Raw genomic sequence first — 26,880 nt, forward strand, 5'->3', positions numbered from 1 at the left:
CTTTGGAAAAATAATCTGACAGTTTCATAAAGTTAAACATAAATTCACTATCCAATTCTATTAGCAAAGCACCCCAACAAATATAAACATGTTGACAAAAAGAAATGTATATGAATGTTCATAGCAACACTAACTGGCAACAAGCCGAATGTCCATTAAATGGAGTGGATGGATAAATAAAATGTATTATATCCATATGATTGAATATAATCCAATAAAAATAATAAAAAGGAATGAAATACTTCATAGCTTTTACTCCACTTAGAGAGAATACTCATGTATCTTGCTATGTGTTTATGGGATGCGACCCAAAGCCCCTCTGAAGGTATTGTGTAAAATACAGTACATGCACCATACAGCTTTTCAGAAAGCCATAAAATTCTGAATTCTGAATCACATCTGGCTTCAATGGTTTCACATAAGGACTATGGAATTCACAGAGGATTAATAACTTTCCCAAGCCCTCCTAATACATTCAAGTATTTTATACCTTATAATAACCTATATTAAGCAACATCCATTTCCCAACTACAAATTAGTTCTTGTTTTAATGTTTTTTAAATGACTGAACATGAAGCACACAGTTAATGTGTACTATGTAATAGTGACTTATTTTAGAATTTAAATTTTAAGCAAATTAGTGTCATTTAAGACACAGATCTCTAGCTGTCCGAGTTTCCTCTGATTTAACCCATCAAATTCACAGAATCAATTTGAAACTAATGAAAAAGAAAATACTGATGAATATATATTAAACATTGCTTAAAACATTAATGGCTCAAAATCATATTACTTTTCCCAGAAAATATTAGCTACAATTCAGAGGTACCTGATATAAAGGTTTAAAAAATACTTCTAAAATACAAACTAACCCAGAATCAGAGATGGAAAACAAAATCTTCTGAAAGCCTTTTCCATGGCAAAGCATAGTCTATGAAAAAGAAACTTTCAAACCTCCCCAGCTGTCAGGAATATAAGATTAAAAGCAGCAAGGAGCCGCTAATTCACTCTGCAAGATGGCAGAAATTCCAAAACCTTAAAAACAACCAGTGTTGTAGAATGTTTAGTACTGTCTTTTGGAGGTCAATTTGGCAATACAAACATTTTACATGGGTATACCACTAAACTAAAGATTCTGGTTCCACAAAACAATCCTAACCAAATGCTGCCGCACACATACAAAGACATTGATACAAGGGTTTTCTGACACTTTCTGTAATCCAAAATATTGGAAACAACCCAAATGTCACTAGCAGAAGATTGTTTAATAAATTGCCGTATGTGCACACTATAAAATGTTTTATTTAAAAAGAATTAAGTTGGGCTTCCCTGGTGGCACAGTGGTTAAGAATCTGCCTGCCAAAGCAGGGGACATGGGTTCGAGCCCTGGTCCAGGAAGATCCCACATGCCACGGAGCAAAAAAGCCCATGCACCACAACTACTGAGCCTGCGCTCTAGAGCCGGCGAGCCACAAATACCGAGCCCAAGTGTCACACCTACTGAAGCCTGCATGCCTAGAACCTGTGCTCCGCAACAAGAGAAGCTACTGCAATGAGAAGCCCGCGCACCACAACAAAGAGTAGCCCCCGCTCGCCGCAACTAAAGAAAGCCTGCACGCAGCAATGAAGACCCAACACAGGCAAAAATAAACAAATAAATAAAATGAAAAAAAAATTTTGTTAATAAAAAAATAAAAAGAATGAAGTAGTTTTGAATTTACTGACATTGAATGATGATCAGGATATATTATCAGGTGAAAAAAATGTACAGCACAGAACAATACGTATTACGTGATTCTGCTATTTAAACTTGAACATATAAATGAATTACATTTATTTGAATGCACAGGAAAATGTCTAGAAAGATACTCAATTTTTGTAACTAGTTACACCTCTGGAGTGAAGAGTAGAACAGGATAGGGAGGATGACACCTTTGTATTGCTTGTATTTTTAAATAAAAAGAATGCCATTTTTATAACTTAAAAAAGAAAGTAGTTAAAAAATGGAAAGAGACTATTAATACTATGTACTGGGGAGTTAAAAAAACTCATCACATAGAAGTGTTTTTATCTATCTGACTTAAAGAATGTTTCTACTACATAGAAAACTGTGTTAGAACTGACTTTCAGGGTATGCCAAGGAGGATTACATTTCTATGGATAATTAACACCAGTGACCCCACCCCAAACAATGACTTCACTGGCTCCTAGTAAATCAAACTCTACAGAGAGATTATATATTAGAGTCCAATTTCTAGAAATGAGTTTTATATCATCAAAAAATATTAAAGTTGATCAAAAATAAAATAAACATGTTTCAAAGATGTTTACTGGCTATTTAAATATTCCTTTGAAGGAATTTTTCCGCAGTCTTCTTAAAAATATATATCCACTGGCCTAAGAGACCTCCATTTTCTGGTAAATTTTCCTATAGCAAGCACAGGCATTTTTCACTGCTTCAAGAACTTTAAAATCTTCTAGGATCTTTTATCTTGACAATGTTTATTTTACTTCCAAGATAATGTTCACCAATGCCTCTGAAAGTACCTGAAAAAAGAATGCTGAGAGTAGGGCATAACCATAATAGTGGAATTTTGTTAGTTATGGAGTTTTAGGGTTAGCAAGAGAGTAAAAATGGAAAGATTATCTGTATATAAAACTTAACCTCGGGCTTCCCTGGTGGCGCAGTGGTTGAGGGTCCGCCTGCCAATGCAGGGGACACGGGTTTGAGCCCTGGTCCAGGAGGGTCCCACATGCTGTGGAGCAACAAAGCCTGTGTGCCACAGCTGCTGAGCCTGCGCGCCACAGCTGCTGGGCCTGCGTGCCCAGCAACAGGAGAGGCCACCGCGGTGAGAAGCCCACGCACCGCAGCGGGAAGTGGCCCCCGCTCACCGCAACTAGAGAGGGCCTGCACGCAGCAACGAAGACCCAACACAGCCAAAAACAAATAAATTTAAAAAGAAACTTAACCTCTATTTAAAAATTTTTCTTCTAGATAGACTTACTGTGCTAACACACACACACTCACACACACACACACACACACACACAGAGAAATGGGGGGGGTAGTAATCCAAAGGAACCCGTCAACTGAAAGAGCTCCCAACAGCCAAAACAAGAACAATTTGAGCAACAAAATACAATAATGTTAAATTATAACACAAAGTATAAAACAAATATCCATGAGTCCATACTGATGTAAATAAATGAATAAATAAATAAATGTGGGAAAAGAGACAAACTTCCCATGTAAAAGAATCATGAATAATTTATCTAGACACCACGCTCAAGGAGATAAGAGCATAACTTCCCACCTCTTAAGTGTAGTGACTTCCTTCCAAAGAGTACATAATGGAAAGGGTGAACAAAGAGTACCTTTACAGTGGAGAAACCTACAAACACTACTACTGAGCCAGGTGATCAAGGTCAACATCAAGTGTTAGGTCATATTGTTAACAGGTACCCTTAATATGACTGTGATGACAACGGCACTTGACCTGTGAGGTCTTCCTGCCAAAAAACCTTAACCCCAGTCTAATCAAGAAAAAAATCATTAGACAAATTCCAGTTGAGGCATTTTCACAATACCTGACCAGTACTCAAAACTTAAGGTCACCAAAAACAAGAAAAGTCTGAGAAATCATTACAGCACAAAGGACACTAAGCAGATATGACAACTAAGTGTAATGTGTATTCTGGATAGGATTCTGGAACAGGAAAAACACTACGATAAAAAACTGAGAGGGTTCCCTTGGTGGCGCAGTGGCTGAGAGTCCGCCTGCCGATGCAGGGGACACGGGTTCGTGCCCCGGTCCGGGAAGATCCCACATGCTGCGGAGCGGCTGGGCCCGTGAGCCATGGCCACTGAGCCTGCGCGTCCGGAGCCTGTGCTCCGCAACGGGAGAGGCCACAACAGTGAGAGGCCCGCGTACCACAAAAAAAAAAAAAAAAAACTGAGAAAATATGAATACAGTATGGACTTTAATGATACTATATCAATAAAGGTTCATTAACTGTGACAAATGTAACACACGAATGCAAGATGTGACTAATGTGGGAAACTGGCCCTGGGGTATATGGGAATTCACTGTACTGTCTTCACAATGTTTCTGTAAATCTAAAACTATTCTAATAAGAAATTTGTTCTAAAAAACATTTTTATTTGTTAAAATTTTTCATTAATATGTTCATTTTCAAGCTTGATATTTGGCTATTTTTAACAAGTGAACTAAACTTTCTAAAATAAACAAAAGATAATACAGTTGGCCATGTATTAATCTAAACTTTAGAATTTTTCTTAGATAATGCAAAAAATTAAGCAAGAATACTGACATTCTAAAACCTAGTTTAACATAATTATATTTTTAACTCTTTAATCACCCAAGTTTCAAATAAACATGGTTGCAAGCTAATATTATCTGATTTGTTCTCCTCTGTCTTTCCACTGATACACTGATATATAACCACCCTTGGATATATACAATGTTTAAACGGTTCTGGAAACTTAGAATACTGGTTAAAAATCTGTCCGGCCTCAGGATAAATTAAACAATGCATAGAGCCCTATAGCAGAAATACAAGACCAGGAGGATGGTAAGAGATTTCTTAGGTATCTGCCAATAGGAATCTTCACCTCGGAGAGCTCTCTATTCTAAAGAAGGTGCGAAAGTAACCTGAGTTGTTTCCCCCCTCTTACCATATTAGCCATCTGTACATACCTCTTTCCAGATGCATTCAGGAGACTACAATTTCCAGAGATGCAAATGAAGAAGGAAAACACATGGACAGTGATGGAATCATAACCAAATCTCACTCTGGGGGAGGAGTTTTTCCATGTACTGTTTCTGGCAAACTATAGACCGCTCAAAATATCCAGGAATAAATTTAAATTCCCTGGACATGTTTTGCTTGGCTCACACAGTGTTTTTCGGGTTTCCCCACCTCCCCCACCCCAGACATTTTGAATTAGATGCCAATATTTCAAAATTGGGACAATGCACATAAAAATCTGGATTTCTAGTTCTTCTTGGAAGACTCAGAAGATCTAGTAATACTGGGTCAAGAATCCCACGTAGCAGTGAAAAGCAGGAAGGTAGCAACTGGGAAATCAGGGAGGAGCTCTCTGGTTCTTCACTGCTCCTTCCCTACCCAAGTGCTCCATTTATTTGACATTCCTGGGGTTTATAGGCATCTAGTGTTGTCACTGCTAGCACAGACAAACAGTTAAGTAGTGAAAGCAGTTTTTAACGCAGGAGCACTAAACTACATTAGGTCATCAGTAAATATCAAACATTTGTCCACAAAATAGGTTCATCCAACAGCCCTTCAGCTGAAGACCTGGCTATGGACATGTATATTTTCCAGTACTAAGTGTCCACGCCTCGGAATCCAGAGATGTAGTCAAGAGAGTTATTGGACAAAATGATTTTTTCTTTAAATTTCACTGGTATTTATCATGATTTATCTGGACCCATAATTATCTGTATATTTTATGTATGTAAGTCAGAGGACTGACAACTTACTACATTTTTGTAGTTAATTTTTCCCTTAAAATTTGGACTATTATTTGTATTAGGATTAGGGGAAAAAAAGTAATTTATTTGCTCACATAATAACTGGAAAAGATCAGAGTGATGATGACACAACTGGAATCCTGAATTTACAAAACCATACATACCAAAGGCTCCCATCTTACCCTATTCATCTACCCCATGAACCCTTGTTGTACTGTAAAAGTAGTTAGGAAAAAATTTTTTGAGTTCAAATTTTCAGAGAAACTATGAGTTCAGGAGTACAGAAACAACTCTTAAAAAAAAAAAACACTGAACTCAGATAACAGCAACAGTGTCGTCTGTCTCTTTGAAGACCCTTCTTTTCCAAATTATCCTTCCCCAAATTACCCGTATTTCCCCATTTTTATTTATCTGCTCAAAACCTTATCTACTTAAGATATACCCACATATTAGTCTAGATGTTCCTTAACAGGTAGTTGCATTTTCCCACACTGATGAAATAGGGGGTTTGAGTGAGGATGCAAAGTGGGGCTCACAGAAATATGAGAACAGTGGTTACTTGGGAAAGAGGGCAGGGAAGGGAGAAGGAATGAAAATGAAGTGTTAAGGAGCCCTCCTCCCCCGCCAAAAAAAAAAAAAAAAACTGCTCACAACTATTATTTCTAAATCGGACAGCAAGCTTGCCTACTACTCAGAAAAATAGTAGGAAACCCTTCTTTCCTCCATGGCAGCCTGTTCCTAGAATACAAACACTAAAGCATACTCTGCTAATAAAAAGACTGTTGTGATTAGCTGGGAATTTACGTCCACTAACAACACAGAAAAGTATGCTTAAAGTTCTAAAAGAATACCAAGGGTACACCAACAAAATTAAAACGATTACTGTGTTAATTAAATTGCCATACTGTGTCACCTGAAGGGAGCTTTTAAAAAAAGTAACTTGTTAATAAGTTACAATATATACAATATACTTGAATTTCATTTAGTAAGATACAACATATACTACATATTTCAATTTCATGTTATATTTTCTTTCAGGAGCCAACCAGCAAGAAACAAAAATGTACTTGATAGTAATACATATTATAAATTATTTTCCTATTATTTTTACTGTTGCAAAGAATTCTATTTTCCTTTAAGATGAGGAGACTCACCTCTTTGTAATTATAATCTTTCTCTAGTACATCACACCTTTACTGAATGTCACGTCAAAGACTTAAATAATGTACCATTCTTTCCACTGCAGGGGGAAAAAACTCCTATTTGTAACTTTATTAAAAAGCACATTTTTTTCTTTTCAAAAGCACTCACTGTATACATAGTAATTATAAGCCAGGGTTTTTTTTAAAAAATCAGCTCCTCTACAGGAAATATAATTTGCTTTTAAAATTTTATTTAAAATACTAACTGGATAAATGCTCCACTGGGAAAATCATCATCTACAGAGTCAGGGCCATCAGTTTTATCTTCAATAATATCTCTACCCAAAGCTGTCACAAATAGTGAAGTTAAAGCAGTAGGACCAGGAGGTAAGAAACCCCTCAAATAGGATTCTGGTGTTCTACTTTTTTATTAACTTTTAAAAAATAATGTAATTTATTTAATACACTATGCAGATTCATTACTTCCATACCAGTGTAAAGGTTACTGGATATAGCAAAATTATTTCCTATAGAACCAATAATCTGATCATTAATTTACTTCTATTCTTTTCTCCTTCAACTTCTGGAAACATTATCATCATCCATTTTAAGTATATATCACTGCTTCAAAGAAAAAGCTAGAACTAGGGTTCACAAAAACCAAAGTGGAAGTCAGAAATCCAGTAACTGGAAAATTGAGAAAACTTCCTGGGAATGAATGTAGTATTAATAGAACACTTTAGTCAACTGTACAGCAATAGCTGCAGACATGTGGTAAATGTTATTAAAGACATGAGAGGAATCTTAAAATCAGCAAAGCTACTGATTTTAAATATCCACAAGAAAATTCAAATATGAAAATATTAAACAGAATCAAATTCAGATGTCTACAAATAAACCATTTAACAAGTGAGCACAGCAAAGAAATTAGTCAAAACAGCACTTCTTTGTCTCCTTGCCTCAACAGCTCCAGTCCTCTGGGAGTGTGGGTGTGTTTTTCTTTTAACCCAACCTCCTACTTGGGGAATTTTTTTTTAAAAGATAACTCATGCCTGCCATTTGCTAATTTACCAAAAAAAAAAGACCAGGTGGAAATTTTTTGAGCAATAAATATGCCAATAACTTAACAGGATTGAAAAGTTATCACTTGATGTTTCCTGACTGTTTAAAGTATGAGAGATATTTAACTATGAAACACAATGACTCCATTCCCTTACCTCAACAATTTTTGGGACCAGTGACTTTTAAGGACCACTACAACATAATTATAATCCCACTAGAATGAAAACCTGAATTTACAACCATGGTATTTTTTTAAATACCAAAGCTAGTTTCCATGGACTAGCAAGCAGGTGAACCAAACAGGCAATGTGTATAAGGCAGAAAGTACTGGTATTAATCTACATACAGTTTTTACGCTCAGTATGCACTTTATCTCATTTTAGCCCACTGCATCAGATAGGGTCAAACCAAAAACCTGGGAACCACACAGTAATTTGAACAGGGAAAGTTTCACATAAAGAATTATTAATTTTAACAGAGGAGTAACACATATAAACAAGTAAACAGTGCTCTAAAGCAGGGATCCCAACCTCCAGGCCACAGACCAGTACCGGCCGCACAGCAGGAGGGGAGCGGCAGGCGGGCGAATGAAGCTCCATCTGTATTCACAGCTGCTCCCCATCGCTCGCATAAACGCCTGAGCTCCACCTCCTGTCAGGTCAGCAGCAGCTTTAGATTCTCATAGGAGCTCGGACCCTACTGTGAACTGCGCATGTGAGGGATCTAGGTTGCGTGCTCCTTATGAGAATCTAGTGCCTGATGATCTGCGGTGGAGCTGAGGCGGTGATGCTAGCGCTGGGGAGCGGCTGCAAACACAGATCATCATTAGCAGAGAGGTTTGACTGCACAGAGACCATAATAAATCAACTGCTTGCAGACTCATGTCAAAACCCTACCAGTGAGTGGCAGGTGAAAACAAGCTCAGGGCTCCCACTGATTCTGCATTATGGTGAGTTGTATAACTATTTCATTATATACTACAATGTAATAATAACAGAAATAAAGTGCACAATAAATGTAATGTGCTTGAATCACCCCTCCCCACCCCCATCCGTGGAAAAACTCTCTCCACGAAACCGGTCCCTGGTGCCAAAAAGGTTGGGGACTGCTGCTCTAAAGAATCGCCAAGAACTGAGAGAGTACCAGAAGGAAAAAAACAAACCTGAAGGAGGGCTCTTCCCCAAAGCTAGGGTTTGAACCTTGTTGGAGAAGGTATGGTTACAGCCTACTGGAATCGCAAAGAAGTTTGCCAGGTTAGGTTGCCTGGGCCTAAGTGGCCGGTAGGTGAGTCTGCAAAGAGAGCTGAGGACCTGCTTGCAAGCAGTACCTGCGTGGGGAGGGCCACGGAAACAACCTTATACAGCTCAAGCAGCCGCGCAGGGAAAGTGGGGTGCTGGTGGCCGGGGTGTGCAATGTCCGTGGCAGGAGAACTGTGGTGAGGCAAGTCACAAAGTCGGGGCTGGGGCTGTGAGCTCACGAAGAACCTGTCCACTCGGGGCACTCATCTGGGGCAGAGGACCACTGAATGTCCTCCTATCTGTGTCACTAGCAGTCATGCAGCAGCAGCAAGAAACACAAACAGAAGCCCCTTCTTTGTGTAATGGCCCTTCAGCATCCTCTACTGACACAGCTTAACATCGATCAACAGAGAAATGCTTAAAGGGCCAAGCTCCAATACCACAGAGCAAGTAACAGAGTTGATTCAGAGCTAAGAGAGAATCTGGTAACAGGCACACTCAATACTCAGGGACGTTCATAAAGGGTAAAGCATGACAGAAAACAATAAACTGGAAATACACATTACATTAAATTTGCCTAAAAGACAATATGAAAAAAATTCTGATTGGGTCACTGCTGTCATTTCTCCAGTACACTGTGAAAATGGGGAAAATAAATCAGCACTCATTTAATAACATATCTCAGAAACTTCAGCTACTCACAGCACTATAAACCAGAGGTTTCCAAACAGAGTATAAAATGCGGTACGGGGCTTCCCTGGTGGCGCAGTGGTTGAGAGTCCGCCTGCCGATGCAGGGGACATGGGTTCGTGCCCCGGTCTGGGAAGATCCCACATGCCGCGGAGCAGCTGGGCCCGTGAGCCATGGCCGCTGAGCCTGCGCGTCCGGAGCCTGTGCTCCGCAACGCGAGAGGCCACAACAGTGAGAGGCCCGCGTGCCGCAAAAAAAAAAAAAAAAAAAAAAAAATGCGGTACGGAGGGGGGAAAAAACTGTTCCTATGAAATCTATCTAAAACAAACTTTATAATTTAACAAACAGACTCAAATAACTATATAAGCTGAAATAATACGCGCGTGCACACGGGTGTGAAATTTATGAGACATTCCCATACTAAGGGTTCCTATTCAAATGTTTACGGGTAGGATACCCAATTAAAAGCAGCTTAAAGACCGCTGATGACCTACTTTTCCCCATGGATTTTAGGCACCTCTTTGCACCATATAAAAAGACCAAACATGGGCTTCCCTGGTGGCGCAGTGGTTGAGAGTCCGCCTGCCGATGCAGGGGACACGGGTTCGTGCCCCGGTCCGGGAAGATCCCATATGCCGCGGAGCGGCTGGGCCTGTGAGCCATGGCCGGTGAGCCTGCGCATCCAGAGCCTGTGCTCCGCAACGGGAGAGGCCACAACACTGAGAGGCCACGTACCGCAAAAAAAAAAAAAAGGCCAAACACAACACAAATGCAGTTTTTTCCTTAATCCAATGAAATAAAGAATTGATCTTAGTTATATTTGGAGATTAGTAACAGATTTCTTCAACAAGTTGCCCTCATTGTAATTTATAAATATGTATTGATTACCCTTAAAAGACCTATACATTACTCAAAGAAATTCAAAACTAATAAGATTCCCACTACTACTAAACAAATAACTTTACTTAACACATTATTAAATAAAACTATTACTCAAACTCCACTACAATAACTGCTTATATTCATTGCTCTGCTTTCCTGAGGTTTAGTTTCAAATGATTAAATTTTACTATTGTAAATTATCTTTGTGCCCTAAAACAAATTTCAACAATTAATACTTACATATTCCTCCCAAAAAGAAAAAAAAAAGTTTTACTTAGTTTGGGTTTTGCTTTTGTTTGTTTTTTAAAAATTAAGTCTGAGTTAATTGACTTGGGCTAGTTACTTTACTTCTCCATGCCTCAGCAGTCTCTCATACATAGGGAGAGTAACCACCTACTTCAGAGGGTTGTTGAGGATTACAATGAGTTCATCTCTCTCAATCTCTCTCTCCCTCTCAAACACACACACTTACACTTAACAGTTCCTGGCACACAATCAGCATTTAATGAACGCAAGCTATTAAGAGAGCTACTACTTATCATTCATTCATGTTTGCTTTATAAAAACTATACATATTTGATCCAACTGAATCCTTGCCTTGAACACAGAAACCCAATGTCAGAATTGAGATGAAACAACTGTGGTCAGAAGAAACCTAATTACAGGAAGTAATGGCCTCTTATGAGCACAAAATTCACCCCACATTTAAAACCAGCCTATTCAAGCAAAAAAAGAGGAGACAACCATTTAACAGATTTAATCACTTATTAAGCCATGGCCCCTGCTTTTAAGAAGCTCCAATTTGGGGAGAGGGCGAGGAGACAATCTTAATATAGAAAAACTATGATAAAAGCCAGAAAAAATACAGTTCAATAAGAAGGATGGGGAATATGCCATTAAATCCATTTAGGAGTATAGGAAAGCCTCATGAAAAAGATAATAATACCTCATAATCTCATCACAGATTGAAGGAAATAAATATGGAGAAATGGGGTTGATAAAAGAAGGAAATCCTAAAGGGGAAAGCTGGAGCCAAAGCACAGAGGTGAGGGAAGTTATGTAAACTGTAGTATAAGAACAGACTACAAACCCCTAAGGCTCTATATAAAAAAGAAATGAAGAGATATGGCTGCCAATCAGCCAGGCTGGCATGCTAGGTGTCATGTCATGAAAGGCCCTGAATGTAAGGCTAGTGAGCTTGAATTTTATTTTTCATGGAATAGCATTTTATGCAGTGCTTACTAATGTGGGGGGTGCTGTGCTGATGCCTCATTTACCTCACAATACTACGATCCTCATCTAATAGGTTAAGAAACTGAGCCCATAGTCAGTAAATGGTAGAGCTGGGATTTCAACTCATGGTGTCTGAGCTCTTCCACATTGTGCTACCTTCTAAAAGTCTTTAAAAATATGATATCCATGCTTTAAAAAGATAACATAATCTTAGCGACAATGTAGAAGATAGATTAGTGGAGAGAATGGAGAACAGAAAAGTACCTTCATGAAAAAGATGTTTGTTGAATTTTTTGTTGCAAGAAACTAAGTAGCCACTAATAGCATATCAGATCTAACCAGAGAAGGATACAGGAAACAGTGCATGAATAAAACTGACAGAACTCAGTGACTGGGCTGTGGAGGTGAAAGGCGGCGCTAAAAATGACTCAAGATTTCAAAACCTAAGTTTGAGGAGGAAGGGAGGAATGTCACCAATACCAACAGGCTTTCTTTTTGGTGGGGAGTGGGGAGGAGAGTAGATGAGTTCAATTTCAGTCTTGTTTAATTAGAAGTACCTACTGAACCTCACGAGGAAGAGTTCCACAGGTGGCTGGAAGCAGGAGTCAAGAGCTAAGAAGAGTGGCAAGGTCCAAGAGAATGGACCCCTGGAAATCCTATCCAGAGTGAGTGACAGGAGATGCTGTCAGAGTGGATGCCTGCTGAAGATTAGTATGTGAAGCACGACTGTCAACCAGGGCTCAGGAGCCACCTTCTGATTAGAGTCCTGTCTCAGATATGTTGATGAGATGGGGAAAATGGTTGAGGGTCATTAATGAAGAGTGAAAGGAAGAAAAGAACACTGAGGAAATGCCACAAAAAAATTCAGAAATGTTGTATCTACTCCGTCTAAATATATTAATACTAGCTAATAATTACCATGCATTTCCAGCGGTGAAAGGAAGAGTCAGTGAAGACGACTAAGGAGCAGTCACAAAGGTAGGAGAATCAGGAGAGCAGTGTAAATAAACTGAAGGGAGATGAACTTAAGATGGGGTCACAAACACTTTTAAATGCCAACAAAGGCTGAGCAGGCAGCCACTTCAGCCTGTAGCCACGCATGAGTCCAATATTGCCCAATCTTCTGATTTTCCAGGAAAAGCCAAACACTCTCATTTCAACATGAAAGCTTATGATTTTTAAAATGCTAACAATTAAATTTTATTAAACACAATATGCAGGTATATGAAATAGTCTGAGCTGCTGGATTGCTACTTGGGTCTAAATTTAATAAAGTATTACAAATATGCCAGGCAGTGACCTTCAAAAGAGTGTCTTCTCCAGTGTGGTGAGGGGTAGAATCCAAACTGCAACAGAAGGTAAGAAATGAAGGCAACATACAGAGTACTTTTCCAAAGATGTCTGGCAAGAAAGACAAGAAAACAAGAGTTAGAGAAAGACATTTTTAGGATAGGAGACATCTCATATGTGGAGAGAAGGGGTGGGAGAAAAGAGAGAAATCTGAAGACATGATCAACATAGCAAAAAGATGAGAAAGACACACACACCCATCTCTGTAGGCTAAAGGACAGAAGCAATGGAAAGAAAAATGTGAAGAAACAGGAAAGTGGAAAGGTTCTTTGAGAAGGTGCACAGACAAAAAGATCCACTTGCCAGGAAACAGCCACTTCTTTGGAAACCCAAGGAAGAAAATAAAAGATCTAGAGAAAACATGAGATGAAGATTTGAGGGAATATATAAGATGGTCGAATTAAACGTAAGCACTAAGTATATCTGTGGGACTGTTTCATGCATAAGTTTCACTATTATTTAATATTTATTGTTTCTCTGATAAGGTAGTTTCTCTATTTAGACATTCACATCAGTGTCACGCTTCCAGAGAAGCAAATTTATTTTAAATCTTAGGTACCAAAAAATGAGTTTATTTAGTGTGCCTTGGTATGTAAAACAAAAATAAGCAGCACAATTAAAAGTCTTTAAAGATAAAATATATTAAAGTCTTCAGTGATGGCTTTATTATGCCTCTAAGACAAGAACATTCATTATATTTTGGGAGAGTGCAGAAAAGCAGTAGAATGAGGGAAAATAAGAAAAAAGAACCATTTGAGAAGAAAATAACAGCAGAAGAGAACTCTGCTTGAACTCCCTTTACAACCCCTGGCAATAGCATTGTTGTTTTCTGGATCAGTACTGTACTTGTCAAACTGTCCTGCAGCAGTAACTTTTCTGTTTTATACATAAGATTTCAGGTAAGACTTTGGGGGGGGGAAGGAAAAGGGAGTTCCCCTCATTTTTTTTAAGTTTGATAAACTAAAGAGTATTTTACTAAGATTAATATTCGTTTATGAGAGAAAGTTTCAGACCTAGTCCTTGTAAATGTATTAATAGCTAACATTTGCTGTGTGCTTCCAGCATCATAATATGCAAAGTGCTCAACAAACATTATATCTTAATCACACCAGCTTTAAGGCAGATATTATTCTTACCTCCAGTCTAGATAGAGATGAGCACAAAACCAAGCCTGAAATCCCACAGAAGTAAGGGAGCTAGAATTCTAATCATAGTTCAAAATCTATACTTTTAGTTACTAGGTAAATACTAGCTTTTCTCATCCCAGCCTCTCAAATCCCAGGTTTAAAATTTTGGACAAAGGAAAGATTTTAATTGCAAAGCCAATAATCTTCTCCTGGCACATTCACACACATTGAGTAATCTGCATGCCCCCCATGACAAAAAGACCTTTCATAAATTATTATAAAATCTAATCCTGCCTTCTCTAAAATGTAGGCTTTAAACAAGCTGGTTAATCAGTAATCTAATGCTATTTTCAAAATGACAATAATAGATGACTTCAAAATGATAGAATTATTAATGTAATAACATTATTCTAGGTCACTATCATGTATAAAACATCAAAGGTGTTTCCAAAGTAGTCTCTAAATGTAAATGAAAATGTTACTTTATACGACAACAATCGTTTTAAATAATCATGCCTTTGATCCATTCTTATACCAACAACCAGCAAAAGTCTGTAGCATCTCCATGTCAAGGATAAAAAACAAACAAACAAAAAAAACCCAGAAAAGTCTTAAGTAGCATGCCAAAGGTCACAATAAACAATTTCATGAAAATTAAAATTGGTGTCCTTAGAATTCCAACACTTTTAATCTATAGTATCTAATGAGCTGTCAAGCAAAGTATATATGAAAGAATCTGGAGGGTAGGTTTTCTTCATCAAGTAAAACAAGATTTATAAAAGATAATTCGGTGAGGAGGGGCACCAAACACCACAAATGTTTTCATTCAAGATACGTAAATCCTCAAAGGTCTTCTGGTGTTAAAAATAATTTCTCTTTAGGCAGCATTTGCAACATCAGATTGCCTTTTCAGAAACACTAAATAGGTCACAATATTAAATATACTAGGTCTGACTCGTTCTTGCCAACGTATTCAGTTTTACATACTAGAGTTCATTCTGAATTACTAAGGAGCAATAGTTATGACAAGCACTCAGAAACCCTTCCTAGAAAATACCTTCATGCAGGGAATTCCCTGGTGCTTTCACTGCAGGGGAGTGGGGCGGGGGAGGTTCAATCCAAAAAAACAAACAAAAAAAATGACTGGGATGGGGATCAAGTCAATTACTTACTACTTCTGAATTTAGATTACCTCTTTCTAAGTGTAAAATCTGTATCTAGGAGTGATAAACTTAAAACATAACATTGCCTATACGTCAGGCATCAATAAGGATGCCAAATGTTCCACACGAATATATTATCCATATATTTGAAATTCATTTTTTAAAGAACTGCTTCATTTTAGCCATTTAACCATATATCTCAGTCTTCCTAAACAAATGCCTAATAAAACTGAATATTTTCTGATAAATCAATGTCATACTGAACAAGTATTATATAGCAATGATGAGGCCCTAAGAGGCAATTTGGGTAAACAGACATTAAAACACACTAAACGCTTTTTAATCCGATGATCTCACAAGTCTTCAGATTAAACAATTCATTGTTAGTAAAGCGTAACAGTGCCTGTTTTGAACATTAATTCTCTTCCTCTTCAATCTATTTGGTCTAGACTCTTAACTCCAAGGTTCACTCTCACCCCAAACAAAGCATGAGCAAAAATCTTGCCTTGATAGTTGGGGACCTCCTATTTGAACCCAAAGCCATTTGACTTTTCACTGCATAACATTGCTCCTCTGAACAAAGTCACAAAGGCAGTAAAATGAGGAATGAACAATTTAGATGGAGCAGAAAGTTCCTGCTGAACAGTGAAAATATAAAAAAAAAGTAAACAATAGAGCACGGAGACCACTGGGCTCAAGCTTAAATTTGGATTTGATCCTATGTACCAGTATTTCTCAAATTGATTCCATGGACATATGCTGGGTTTTTAGCAGTCATTTAAATTTAAAATTGTATTTTAATTTTGATGCTCCTCATAAATAAAACTATGAATTTTGTGAATCAACTAGACTAGAAGGCCACCTTACAACTTAGGAGTACCTATGTTGGTGCTTATTACTGAATTGAGCCCATCGACTTCCTATAAGCAGGGTTTTCCAATTTCTTGGTTATGACGTATGAATGGATCATAAAATCAAGAGCAGCTTTTAAAAACAATAATAGTAAATGAAAATAGAATGCATCACACACAGTAAAGATAAGTATTTTTTTGTGATAATTTTGTTTCAGTGGACAACTAAGTGGCAACGTAAAAAAAAAGTTACATCTTACTCTGAGCTGAGTAACTCTAAAATCTACAGACTCTCTTGGGTTTCTGCAAACACAAATTTGAGAAACATTGTCATGAGTACTGGACTGCCACTGAGGTAGAAGGATAAAAGCAGGATGTTGGGGGAATTTCACAAACTGAATGGAAGGTTAAAAGCAAGTTCATCAGTTAAAAGGAAAAAGAAGTTCAAATATTAGGACAAGAACTAGGATGTTATTACTAAACTGTACAAGGTAGAGACAACACAAAACACCACATACAGACCAGGTTTAATATTAAGGTAAAGAACCACGGCAAATAAGAAGTTGTTCCACAAACTTTCCAAAGTTACAGTGATGGAGTGGGATGCCCTTCTTCTATTTGGAAATTTAAATTAGAGAGCAGGAATAGAAATGCCTTTTGCCAATCAAGGAGAAAAGGAGTAATTGGATGTGCTTTGATGACAGAATATGTATGACAAGGAAGAAAGCAGAGGTGGGGCTATAGAAACAAAAAATTAAAATCTCACCCAAAAAAGTGCCCGGAATTGCAGTGGAGAATAAACAGAAGTGGGATATGTCATAGACTGTTATAAAATTGCTCCCTGAAGCGTCACATCTCCCTGTACCCACGAAGAGGCTGGGTATGACTACTAGTTGACGCAACGGGACAATGGCGAACATGACACAAGCAGAGGCTTGAAAAGCAGTTGTGCTACAGAACTGGCTTTCCTGCTGCAAAGTAAAGAAATTCAGGCTACGTTACTAGAGGGTAAGAGTGGAGCAGAGATGAGCCAACTTAACTGGGGCCCCTCAACCAACCCACCAACCACAAGACATATGAGTGAGACCATCTGGGATCATTCAGCCCCAGACAACCTACCAGCTGACTGCAGAATGACCCAAAAGACCCACAGACTTGAGAACAGTAATAAAAACGGCTGTTCTTTTAAAGCCACTGTGTTTTTGAGTAGTTTGTTACATGGCAGTAACTGACACAGGATACTTCAAGAAAAACCAAAGGCTCTAACATTCTGAACTTTTTAAAATTTCAATGCCTCAACCTTGGAAGGGTAAGTCTTTAAGAAATGTAACCATATATTATCTACGCTTACAGGATCAGTTAAAATTCCTTGGTTTGGATCTTAAACGCTAAGTCTGGTTCTAATCTACCTTTTCTATCCTATTTTTCATCCCAACCCATGACATTTTTCTCCAAGATGCCAGTTTGAAAAGTTGTTCCAGTTCTCTGAGGTTTATTCCCATCCTTCCCACTTTAGTTATCCACATTCAAGACCCAATGTAAATAGTGTTTTCCTTTCCTTTCAATTTTTAGCTAGTGTAAGTAATTTTAAAATGCTCTAGTTTTCTTAATTCACACTCTACTTATTGTATTAATCACTAGATACTTTACTATCTAATAGTATTACTTGCTTAACTATTAATATATGTACCAGATTTTGTAAGCTCTATCCACGCCATAATTCTCCACAGCTCCCTTAGTGCTCCCATATAAGAGGAATTTCAATATGTTTAAAATAAATTAAGATGTAACTGGTTGAACTTTAACAAATCTTCTTGGCTAAATATATGTAAGGTGGGAAAAGGTAACATTTTTTCCTATGAGGTGCACTGTGCAACTCTAAATGATAAGAGAAACAATCAAGAGGCTCTCCTGGAAAACAATAAATAGCTGAAAGTTACACAGCGTATCTGACAAACACATTAATAAAAAGTAAACTTTCCATTTTATAAGCAAGGCTACTCACACATTGAATGATTTTATGAACTGAATTTACGTGTGCGAGTTGGGAAAAATAAGGTAATTTCTCAACTTTGACAGAATCTCCAGGAAAATAAGTACAGCAGCAGTTTCATACAGTTAAGACCATACATTTTCAAAAATCCTTGGTTTTGGAGATTAGTCATATAAAATATCATGAATGGCAATTGCAAAATACCTCTTCCCTTCCCCCATTTTAATTTAGGATCAAGAATGTTAAGAAGGAGGCAAGAAAAATTGGTAAAGTTTTCCTTTGCTAAAACTGGTATAAGTATATTCTGGAAAGCAGAATTTAATATCTCCAGCATGCAATCATACTAATTATGAACACTTAACAAATTATTTCCCCTGAGCATTACCTAAACTTTTAAAGTTTAAATGACTTATTACTCCCTCAATACCTAAAGTAATTATCACTAATTAACAAGCAAGCTATCTTATCTTCTGATTTGAAGTGACCTACAAATTAACTTAAGATAGTCTCTAATAATCAAAAGAAAGTCGAGTTTCTCAAGGAAAATATTTAAGTATTTTCAAAATTTTTGCCTCTACCATTAAAGCTAAGCAAAACATGCAGACAAACAAAAGAATCAACTTGTATCAAATAGATGAAAGAAATATATACAAAGATATACTGTAACTGCACAATTTAAACAGTAGTTCTCAACAGTTTTAATTTCATTTGTTTCTTATACCAACAAGGCACTAAACACAGTTAATAAAGGCATTAAGGTCTATGTCAAATCCTACCTTTTTAGTAAAGCCTTCTGTCTGATAACCCAGCCTGATGTGCTTACTACCTATTCTGAACTCTACTGAAATTACTACACACAAAATTAACTTACTCTTCCAAATAACCACCAACAATTAACTGATTAATTAGACACAGCTGCAGACTAGAATTATTACACAGTTTAAAACAGAAAGCCATAGATTTACGTGGGCAGCTACAGAATGATCTCAAAGATACCTTTTTTTGGTGAAGAAAAAGATGCAGTATAGGGCTTCCCTGGTGGTGCAGTGGTTGAGAGTCGGCCTGCCAATGCAGGGGACACGGGTTCGTGCCCCGGTCCGAGAAGATCCCACGTGCCGCCGAGCGGCTGGGCCCGTGAACCATGGCTGCTGAGCCTGCGCGTCCGAAGCCTGTGCTCCGCAACGGGAGAGGCCACAACAGTGAGAGGCCCGCGTACCGAAAAAAAAAAAAAAAAAAAAAAGATGCAGTATACAGTATGTCCTGATTTTTTAATTAAAAAAAAAAAGAGAGTAGGGCTTCCCTGGTGGCGCAGTGGTTGAGAGTCCGCCTGCCGATGCAGGGGACGCAGGTTCGTGCCCCGGTCCGGGAAGGTCCCACATGCCGCGGAGCGGCTGGGCCCGTGAGCCATGGCCGCTGAGTCTGCGCGTCCGAAGCCTGTGCTCCGCAACGGGAGAGGCCACAACAGTGAGGGGCCCGCGTGCCAGAAAAAAAAAAGAGAGTAAACAGCATTTCTGGGAAGACACATAAAATACTATTAGGGGACTGTCTTTGTGGAAGGTGACTGGAGGCCTAGGGTGGGAAGGAGAGCAAGTTTTCAGTGTATGCCCTTTCTTGGTCTTTGAATTTTTAAAAACCATTTTAATGTACATTTTCAATTTAAAAAAGGGGAATAAAAAATAAAGCAAATATGTTAATGATACACAGCCTTTTGACATGTCTTCAGTTGTCTTGAAGTGATATTTAAATCTTATTAGTTTATATCCTACTACAGTCTCCTGTATCTTATATTCCCTAACATTTAAACCTAGTCCTTGCATTAAATGCTTTCTTAAAAGCACATAATTTCAATTTTATCAAAAGGTCAAATCTCTGCTTTAATCAGGATAACTAAGTATGCTGACTTTGCTACCCTCCTTAACCTAGTAAAAGTGAATTGTTTTAGTAATTGTTTAAGTAATTGCTCATAATTTCTGCTAAGAAAGTAGAAATTTTCAAGTTCAATGTGCACTGAAGCTCAGTGTGTGCATTTATATATGGTTGAAAAGCACTGACATGGATCTGCTCCAGATTAACTGCATTTCTTAATATAACTATATTAACATGAAAAAGCATAAGGACAAAAAAATCTTAATATATTCTTCTTTCTGGTCACTGTTTCTCAAAAGGGCACTTGTGGGTATTTAGGCAGAGGGATAAATTTTAATGGAGTGGGACTGTCCTGGTCACTTCAGAAAATGTAATATCCATGGCCCATGGGCACTAAATGCCAGTTATCACATCCCCAGTCACTGCAGTAACCGAACAACTGACCCCACGTGTTTCTAAATGTCCTTAAGAGAGAAATGTAGTGGGAAACAGTACCATGCCCAGTTGAGAAGCTGCTTATATGAATTAAGGTATGAACAAAGGTAAGAAGCGTGCATGTGTGTATGATACAAAACCATATTTCCACAACTGCAATTCTACCTTTTAAAATAATTGTCACCAAAGGTAAACAACCATAAACAGTCACAACTCATGTATTAATCAACGAGTCATCCAGTCCAGTATGTAATGCTGTCAACAAACACCATGCTCCAACAAATCATTCTTCAACTATTACGATGGCTTAACTTTTTAAATGAATCATTTTAAAATCCTTTTAGAACAATTAGAACAATTCTCCTATTGGAATGCTTCTGTTCAAACTCCCAAATAAATAACCTTCCATATAAAAGATATAAATCACAGTTTACTACAATTACTTGTCTACCTTCCTCCAGACACTGTAAGATCCTTGAAGCCAGGGACCATGCTCATGGTTGCCTGGCCCTCGGTGTAGGTATTCAATAACAATGCTGAATGAGTGAGTGAATCCTGGCCTAGTCTAATACAATGGAACAGTCCCATAAGTTCCAACTACAATCTGTTTTTATATAATGATACTGAAACAAATAAATGCAATAAATTATTTCTGGCTATCCTATATTCTAATTCTAAGTTGCTTTTAGGAAAATTAAACATTATCCAGATTACAGCTAGCTTGTAAAGATATAAGGAAATCTAAAATTTTCTGACAAATACTCCCATATGCCCATCCTCTACCACCTTCCCTTCCTCCTACTCTTAAGCTTTAAGCAAACGTTCATATAAAAGTGGGACATGCTTCCAGGAAGCAACCTAATATAAACAGCAAAACAATACAGTTAACAATAAGAAAAACTTAAATGTTTTTCATTTCTATTTTACTTCTCAGAACTCAAGAAATCTGTTACTATCCTACACTTCATTCAAAAAGAAAGAAAAATCTATAAACTAGAAAGAGTAAGCAACTTTATTTCTGTAGGTTTCACTACATTCTCCAGAAACTCACCTTTTGTTGAGGTAAAAATTCAGAATATAAACTAATTCACATTTAAAAGCACTAAGCATCAACACTTGCAGAATATTAACTCTGAAGCTCACTAACTCTGACAAATATTATTCATCTTTGCCTTCTTGAAGCATGTGAATATCCCAGTTTTACAGGAAAACCTTAGATAGAAAAAGTTAAATGATAATCTCCAGGTTAGAAACGTAGATATAATTTCGAGCTCCTAGTATTTCTAGCACTGTTCTTAAACTGCTCCAATAAATTCTGTAATTGTTAACCACTGCTCGGCTCTGTTCAACCCATAGCAAAATGTTAATAATAATGGCTATGATACAATTTTAAAGAAACAACTGTTTCAAGTTACCTTCCATCTGGCAAGACCAAATTGGAAACTTATCATATATATATAAATTATATATATATATAAAATGTTCCACAGGGGATTTTAAACATCAGATACACTCTACTATTCGAATAACAGAGATCACTTTTAAATGCATTTACATTATTGCGGGATTTTAGTGCATGCAATATGTCATTTTTGAAATCCACAAACCCAGCATTTGTTTTATTACTATTTCATGTAGCACTGGTCAATAAAAGCAATTTACATGTTGTAAGACTAATCACTTAAAACTAATACAGGAAATTACCTTCATGCTGAAAAAGGAATACTGTTTCATACATTAAAAATAATTTTAAAGTGACAAATATCTGATGTTGCACACACTCCAAATTAAGTCCAACTTGTATGAGATTCCACTTTCCCAGAATTATTAATCCTGATTATACATATTGCTGGTCAAGACTATTTACAGCAATAAGCCTTAAATCCATCAATGGAAACTGTTACCTGAAAAATGTCTTTCAGCAAAGCTAGACTTTAATACTTTTCACTGACTGAAAAGCTAACTTTACTTACAAATGAAAGAGTTCCTTTCATGGGCATCTTATTAAAGTTTTTTTTTTAATCTAAGATAAATTTTTAAATCTGAAAGACCAATTAAGAATGAGTGTTTACAGTCAGGATAGTGAAATTAGTAAATTTCAACAATTCTTTAAAACTAGGATTCAAAGGAATGACAGAATCTCTAATTATGCCATAGGTATTCACCAGACCTATATTACCTTAAGTGGGTGGCTTTCACATTGCATTTATTCCCAGACAAGTCACCATGCAATCTCACAAAGTTTTTTTGTTGTTTTGCTTTTTAAGATAACCGCCATCAAATAATTTGCGACAATAAGGTGCATAGAACGATGGAGAATTTCTGGGTATGGGATCAAGTACCCCTGATCTTATAAAGAAAGATTTCAGAACTTGGAGGCCAAAACTGAAAACGTGATCTACTCTGACATGCTAAAACGGTCCACCATTGTTCGACCTTAAGTTCAGTATCTTAACGAAACAACTTCTGTATAATGACATGTTCACAAGCTAACTCTAAATGTGACCCGTATAAATTCTTTTTCTTCCTCAAGAAGATAATCTAACCAAAATCTTGACCACAGCCAGCAGTAGCACCTTGAAATTTCAAACGTAACTGGAGGGTAGGTAATCAAGTCCAAATGTAGACACAAACTCCCCGATTTCTATCAAGCAAACAGTGCTATTAACATTCCAAATCCTGGTTAGAACGCAGTTACTGGAAAGCAGTGTCCTTGTGCAAGAAAAGGAAGGAAAGGCCTGAAACTGACCTGAGCACGGGTCCACATGAACCTCAGTCTTCTCCGTTCCACCGGGAGGCCAAACAGGGAAGGCTCCAAGTAATAGGGGGGTGGGGAGACGGCAGAGGAAGGGCAGAGAGGAAACTACACTCCTCCAAGGGTGAAGGCAAAAGAGAAGCAGACTCTGGAAAAGCCGCTGCACAGCGACATCCGACCCTAGGATACACATACAGGGACAGCTTCTCTCCACCGAGGAGAGCAACCTTCACCATGGAAGCGATGCTCCTAACAAGTAAAGGCAGGAAGGGACAACCTCCGCGCCGCCTACCCCCGAACGTCTCGCCCAGCTAGAAGGGGTCGGCGGGGACTGCTCCTCGGAACATCAACAAAGGCCCCTTCAGTCCTAAGGCGAAACTCGAACAACAAAGGCCCGGAGACAGCGAGAACGGGGCCGGGGGCGGGACGGATGAAAGCAAAAGGAGGCAAAGGAATCAAACCAGTGGGGGCGGAGGCCCGTTGGAGTGGGACGCGGGGGCGCAGAGGCGGGGGGCGCGGTAATCCCCAGTGCACAATAAGAGAAGGAGGAAAGGGACCTGGCCTCCATTCCCCCCTTACCCTCTCCTACGGCGGAGAGGGCTCCAGTCCTCGCAGTCTGCATCTCTCGGCCGCGGGGACCGCGCAGTCCCGAGTTCGGGGAAGGGAAGGGGAGGGGGGATTTTCCGCCCTGACCACAACTCCCTTCCCCCAGCCGGGAGCCGCCGACAACAACCGCCACAACGGCAGCCACACAAAGGCGCCTTCCTCGTACTCCCCCGCTCCCGCCCGGGCGGCGGCGCAGACGGTGCCAAGGCAGCGAGGACCACCGCACGGCCGCCAAGCGCTCGCTCGCCCTCTTCCCCCTCTAGCAGGGGGAAAGGGGGAGGGGACCCCAGGCGCCCTCACCTGGCACAGCTGCTGACAGTACTCCGTGGCCGCCTCCACGGCCGGCACCCGGCTCTCCCGCAGCTGTCGCTCCAGCTCCTGGAGCCGCTCACCCAGGCGCTGCAGCTCCGCGGCGCAGCCGCCTCCGCCGCGACTCAACCTCTCCTGCTCGGCCTCTTCGTCCGCCATCTTCACACCCCGCTCCGTCGCGTACGCACCTGGGTCACGTGATAACACAATGCCACGTTCGGCGGGGTCACGTGCCGGGCGCGCTCGCACGCCGCCGAGCACGTACAAAGGGCCCGGTGGGGAGGATGGGGGGCGGGGAGAGTGGCGCGAGGGAACCCGAGGGAGGTGAAGGGAAGGGGAAAGGAGGAGGGCGGGGTTGGGCGGTACGGAAAACCGCGGTTTACTTACCCCCAGCGGGAATTGGGCAGCAGCGGACGAAATGGGCGGGCCGGTGGAGGCCTGTTCTCGGTCACGGGAGGGCCGCGACGCGGGGAAAAGCCTGGGGAGGGGCTCTCTTCTCGACCGTCCGGATCCCGGCGTGGCTTTCCCCAGTCTCCGAAGCCTTCTACGGACATATGCCCCAGTTCCCCAAGAGGACGGGTGAGGGAGAGCTCTGGGTGGGCTGGGGCAAGGGCTGCATTTGCGATTGGCCCGAAGGCAGGCCAGAGGCAGGGGAAGTGGAAGCAGGTAAAACCCACCCATGGACCAAGAGCGTGAGAGCCAAAGCGGGACTATGAACTGTCAAAATTGTCTCCGACTTCTCACCAGGAGAGGGAGGAGGGATCTAGTGCCTGAGGTACCAGATCTCGTCCCACTCCCCTCCTCGTCAGTCCCAAGAACGCCTCTCCCTTGGAAACACAATCTCTAGGGGGTTGAGGCAACAAAGAAAAATAACAATTGGGTCAGAGCAGAATGAGGTCCAATCCTCAGTCTGGAGAACGGAGCAAACTCATGAAAAGCATAGCTTAAAAGATTTCAGACTGTGAAATTGTGGACGTTGGAACCAGGTGATTTTTAAACCACGAAAACATTTCTGGAATAAGTGATAGCCAACTAATCTGTTCCGCCGCGATTTAAGACTCTCCTGCACACTACAGAAATCACCGCCACATAAAACACGCTCTATATGGAAGCTCTTGAAAAGAAAGTAGGTCAAGAAAAAAAAAAAAGACAGCCATAAGCACTCCATTAAAAATCACAACGGAGGGGAAGTCGCTAAAATAAAAGAACAAGGTTATCGAGAGTTATTACAGATTCAACAGCATTTTTTCCTGGTGCTGCAAATAGAGATGGCATTCTGAACCATATTTTATTTACAACCTGGAAAGAATGAACACTTGGCACTTGAACAGAACAGTAGAAGTAGTACAAAAATTCAAGTGCTTAAGCCTAAAGTTCAGAATAAAACAAATATTTTGTTAGTAGTCGAAAATTAGACAAAAGGCTAATCTTTCTTACAACTTGTCTACAGAAATTCAGAAAGAATGATAGTGATGAGGCATCTGGAGATTTCTAGTATTAATAGAAAATGTTCTAGACAGTATGTTGTCCAGAATGAATGTTTGTAATGCATAAGTGATGGTGATGTTTAAGTGCCATTATATAAGATGAGTGAGCACAAATGAACCCCTTATAAAAGCCATTATCAGCTAAAATAATAGTACAGCATATGTGTGCTGATATTACATATTAACAATACAGGTTCTTCAAATAGTTACAAATGGAAGAGGCTGGGGAGTACACTCAAGGGCTAAGGAACGAAGATGTAAAAGTATCACTGAGAGCTTAAAAAGCAACAATTAAGGCAGCTAATGGATTTTAATATTTGCAGCTCACTCTCCCAAGTGAAGTATTTTAGACGTCCAAACAAGATTTCTCCAGTGTATGTTATCTTAGGATAACCGTTAAAATATAAAAAATGAGAAATATGAGATTAGCCACATATACCAGTAAATTCAAGGACATCTAAGGCATCAAAGGCTAGCAAGACACATTTTCACTTCAAGCATTATGGTTTACACCACACCTAATCTATAGATAGAAAAAAAAAAGAAGAAAGGAAAATATATCCAAAGAGAAATGTATCCACTTATTGATTAAAAACAAAAAGCCCAAGGATGTAGGTCATTTCCACTTCCTGCCCATGATAGCCCTAAAACCAAAAAGATTTGATTAGCAAATTGATTCTGAGCATTATCACTGACTTGCAAATGTCCCTCAGCTTGGAAGACTAAGTCCTTCACTTTTATTTGGTATCTTTCCCCCCACCTTCCCCTTCCTGCATTCCTCCATATTAGAATCTACAGAAAGTGTAAGGACTAGGGGTGAGTGGTGTAATTAATGACCATTTATTGAGTACTTATGCGCAGGCACTGCTTGATATGGGGAAAATCAAAGGTGAATGAAAACTATCCCTGCCTTGAGGAAGCTTACAGTTTTGAGGAAGAGTGACCTGCAATGGCAGTTCGTACGACAAGTGTTCTATTATGAGAATGCATGCAGATTCAATTCTGATCACCAAAATCGTCTAAGGAGCTAGCTGGAATGTCCATCGAATCTCTACAGAAGTGCAGGTTTTTTTAATTAAATGAGGGCTGGAAATACTTTCCCTTGACAAGTCGACCTTGTCTTCGAGACCTCATAAATTTCATTCTTATCCATTAAAAAAGTGTATCAACAAGTACAC

The 26,880-nt window shown here is 39.2% G+C and overlaps 1 protein-coding gene across 1 annotated transcript in view; it reads right to left on the reverse strand.

The window, feature by feature from the left end:
• ZNF292 (zinc finger protein 292) overlaps positions 1-24,733 on the reverse strand; it is an 88,445-nt gene extending 63,712 nt beyond the window's left edge. Inside the window, exons 1-2 of the mRNA XM_033418858.2 lie at positions 24,603-24,733; positions 24,207-24,403 (exon numbers count right to left, since the gene is read on the reverse strand). Coding sequence (XP_033274749.1) covers positions 24,207-24,374 — 168 coding nt within the window. The 5' untranslated portion in view covers positions 24,375-24,403; positions 24,603-24,733. The remainder of the gene's footprint in view (positions 1-24,206; positions 24,404-24,602) is intronic.
• Positions 24,734-26,880: the final 2,147 nt, after the last annotated feature.

Source organism: Orcinus orca, chromosome 12 (assembly GCF_937001465.1).
Source record: "Orcinus orca chromosome 12, mOrcOrc1.1, whole genome shotgun sequence".
Classification (NCBI taxonomy): Eukaryota; Metazoa; Chordata; class Mammalia; order Artiodactyla; family Delphinidae; genus Orcinus; species Orcinus orca.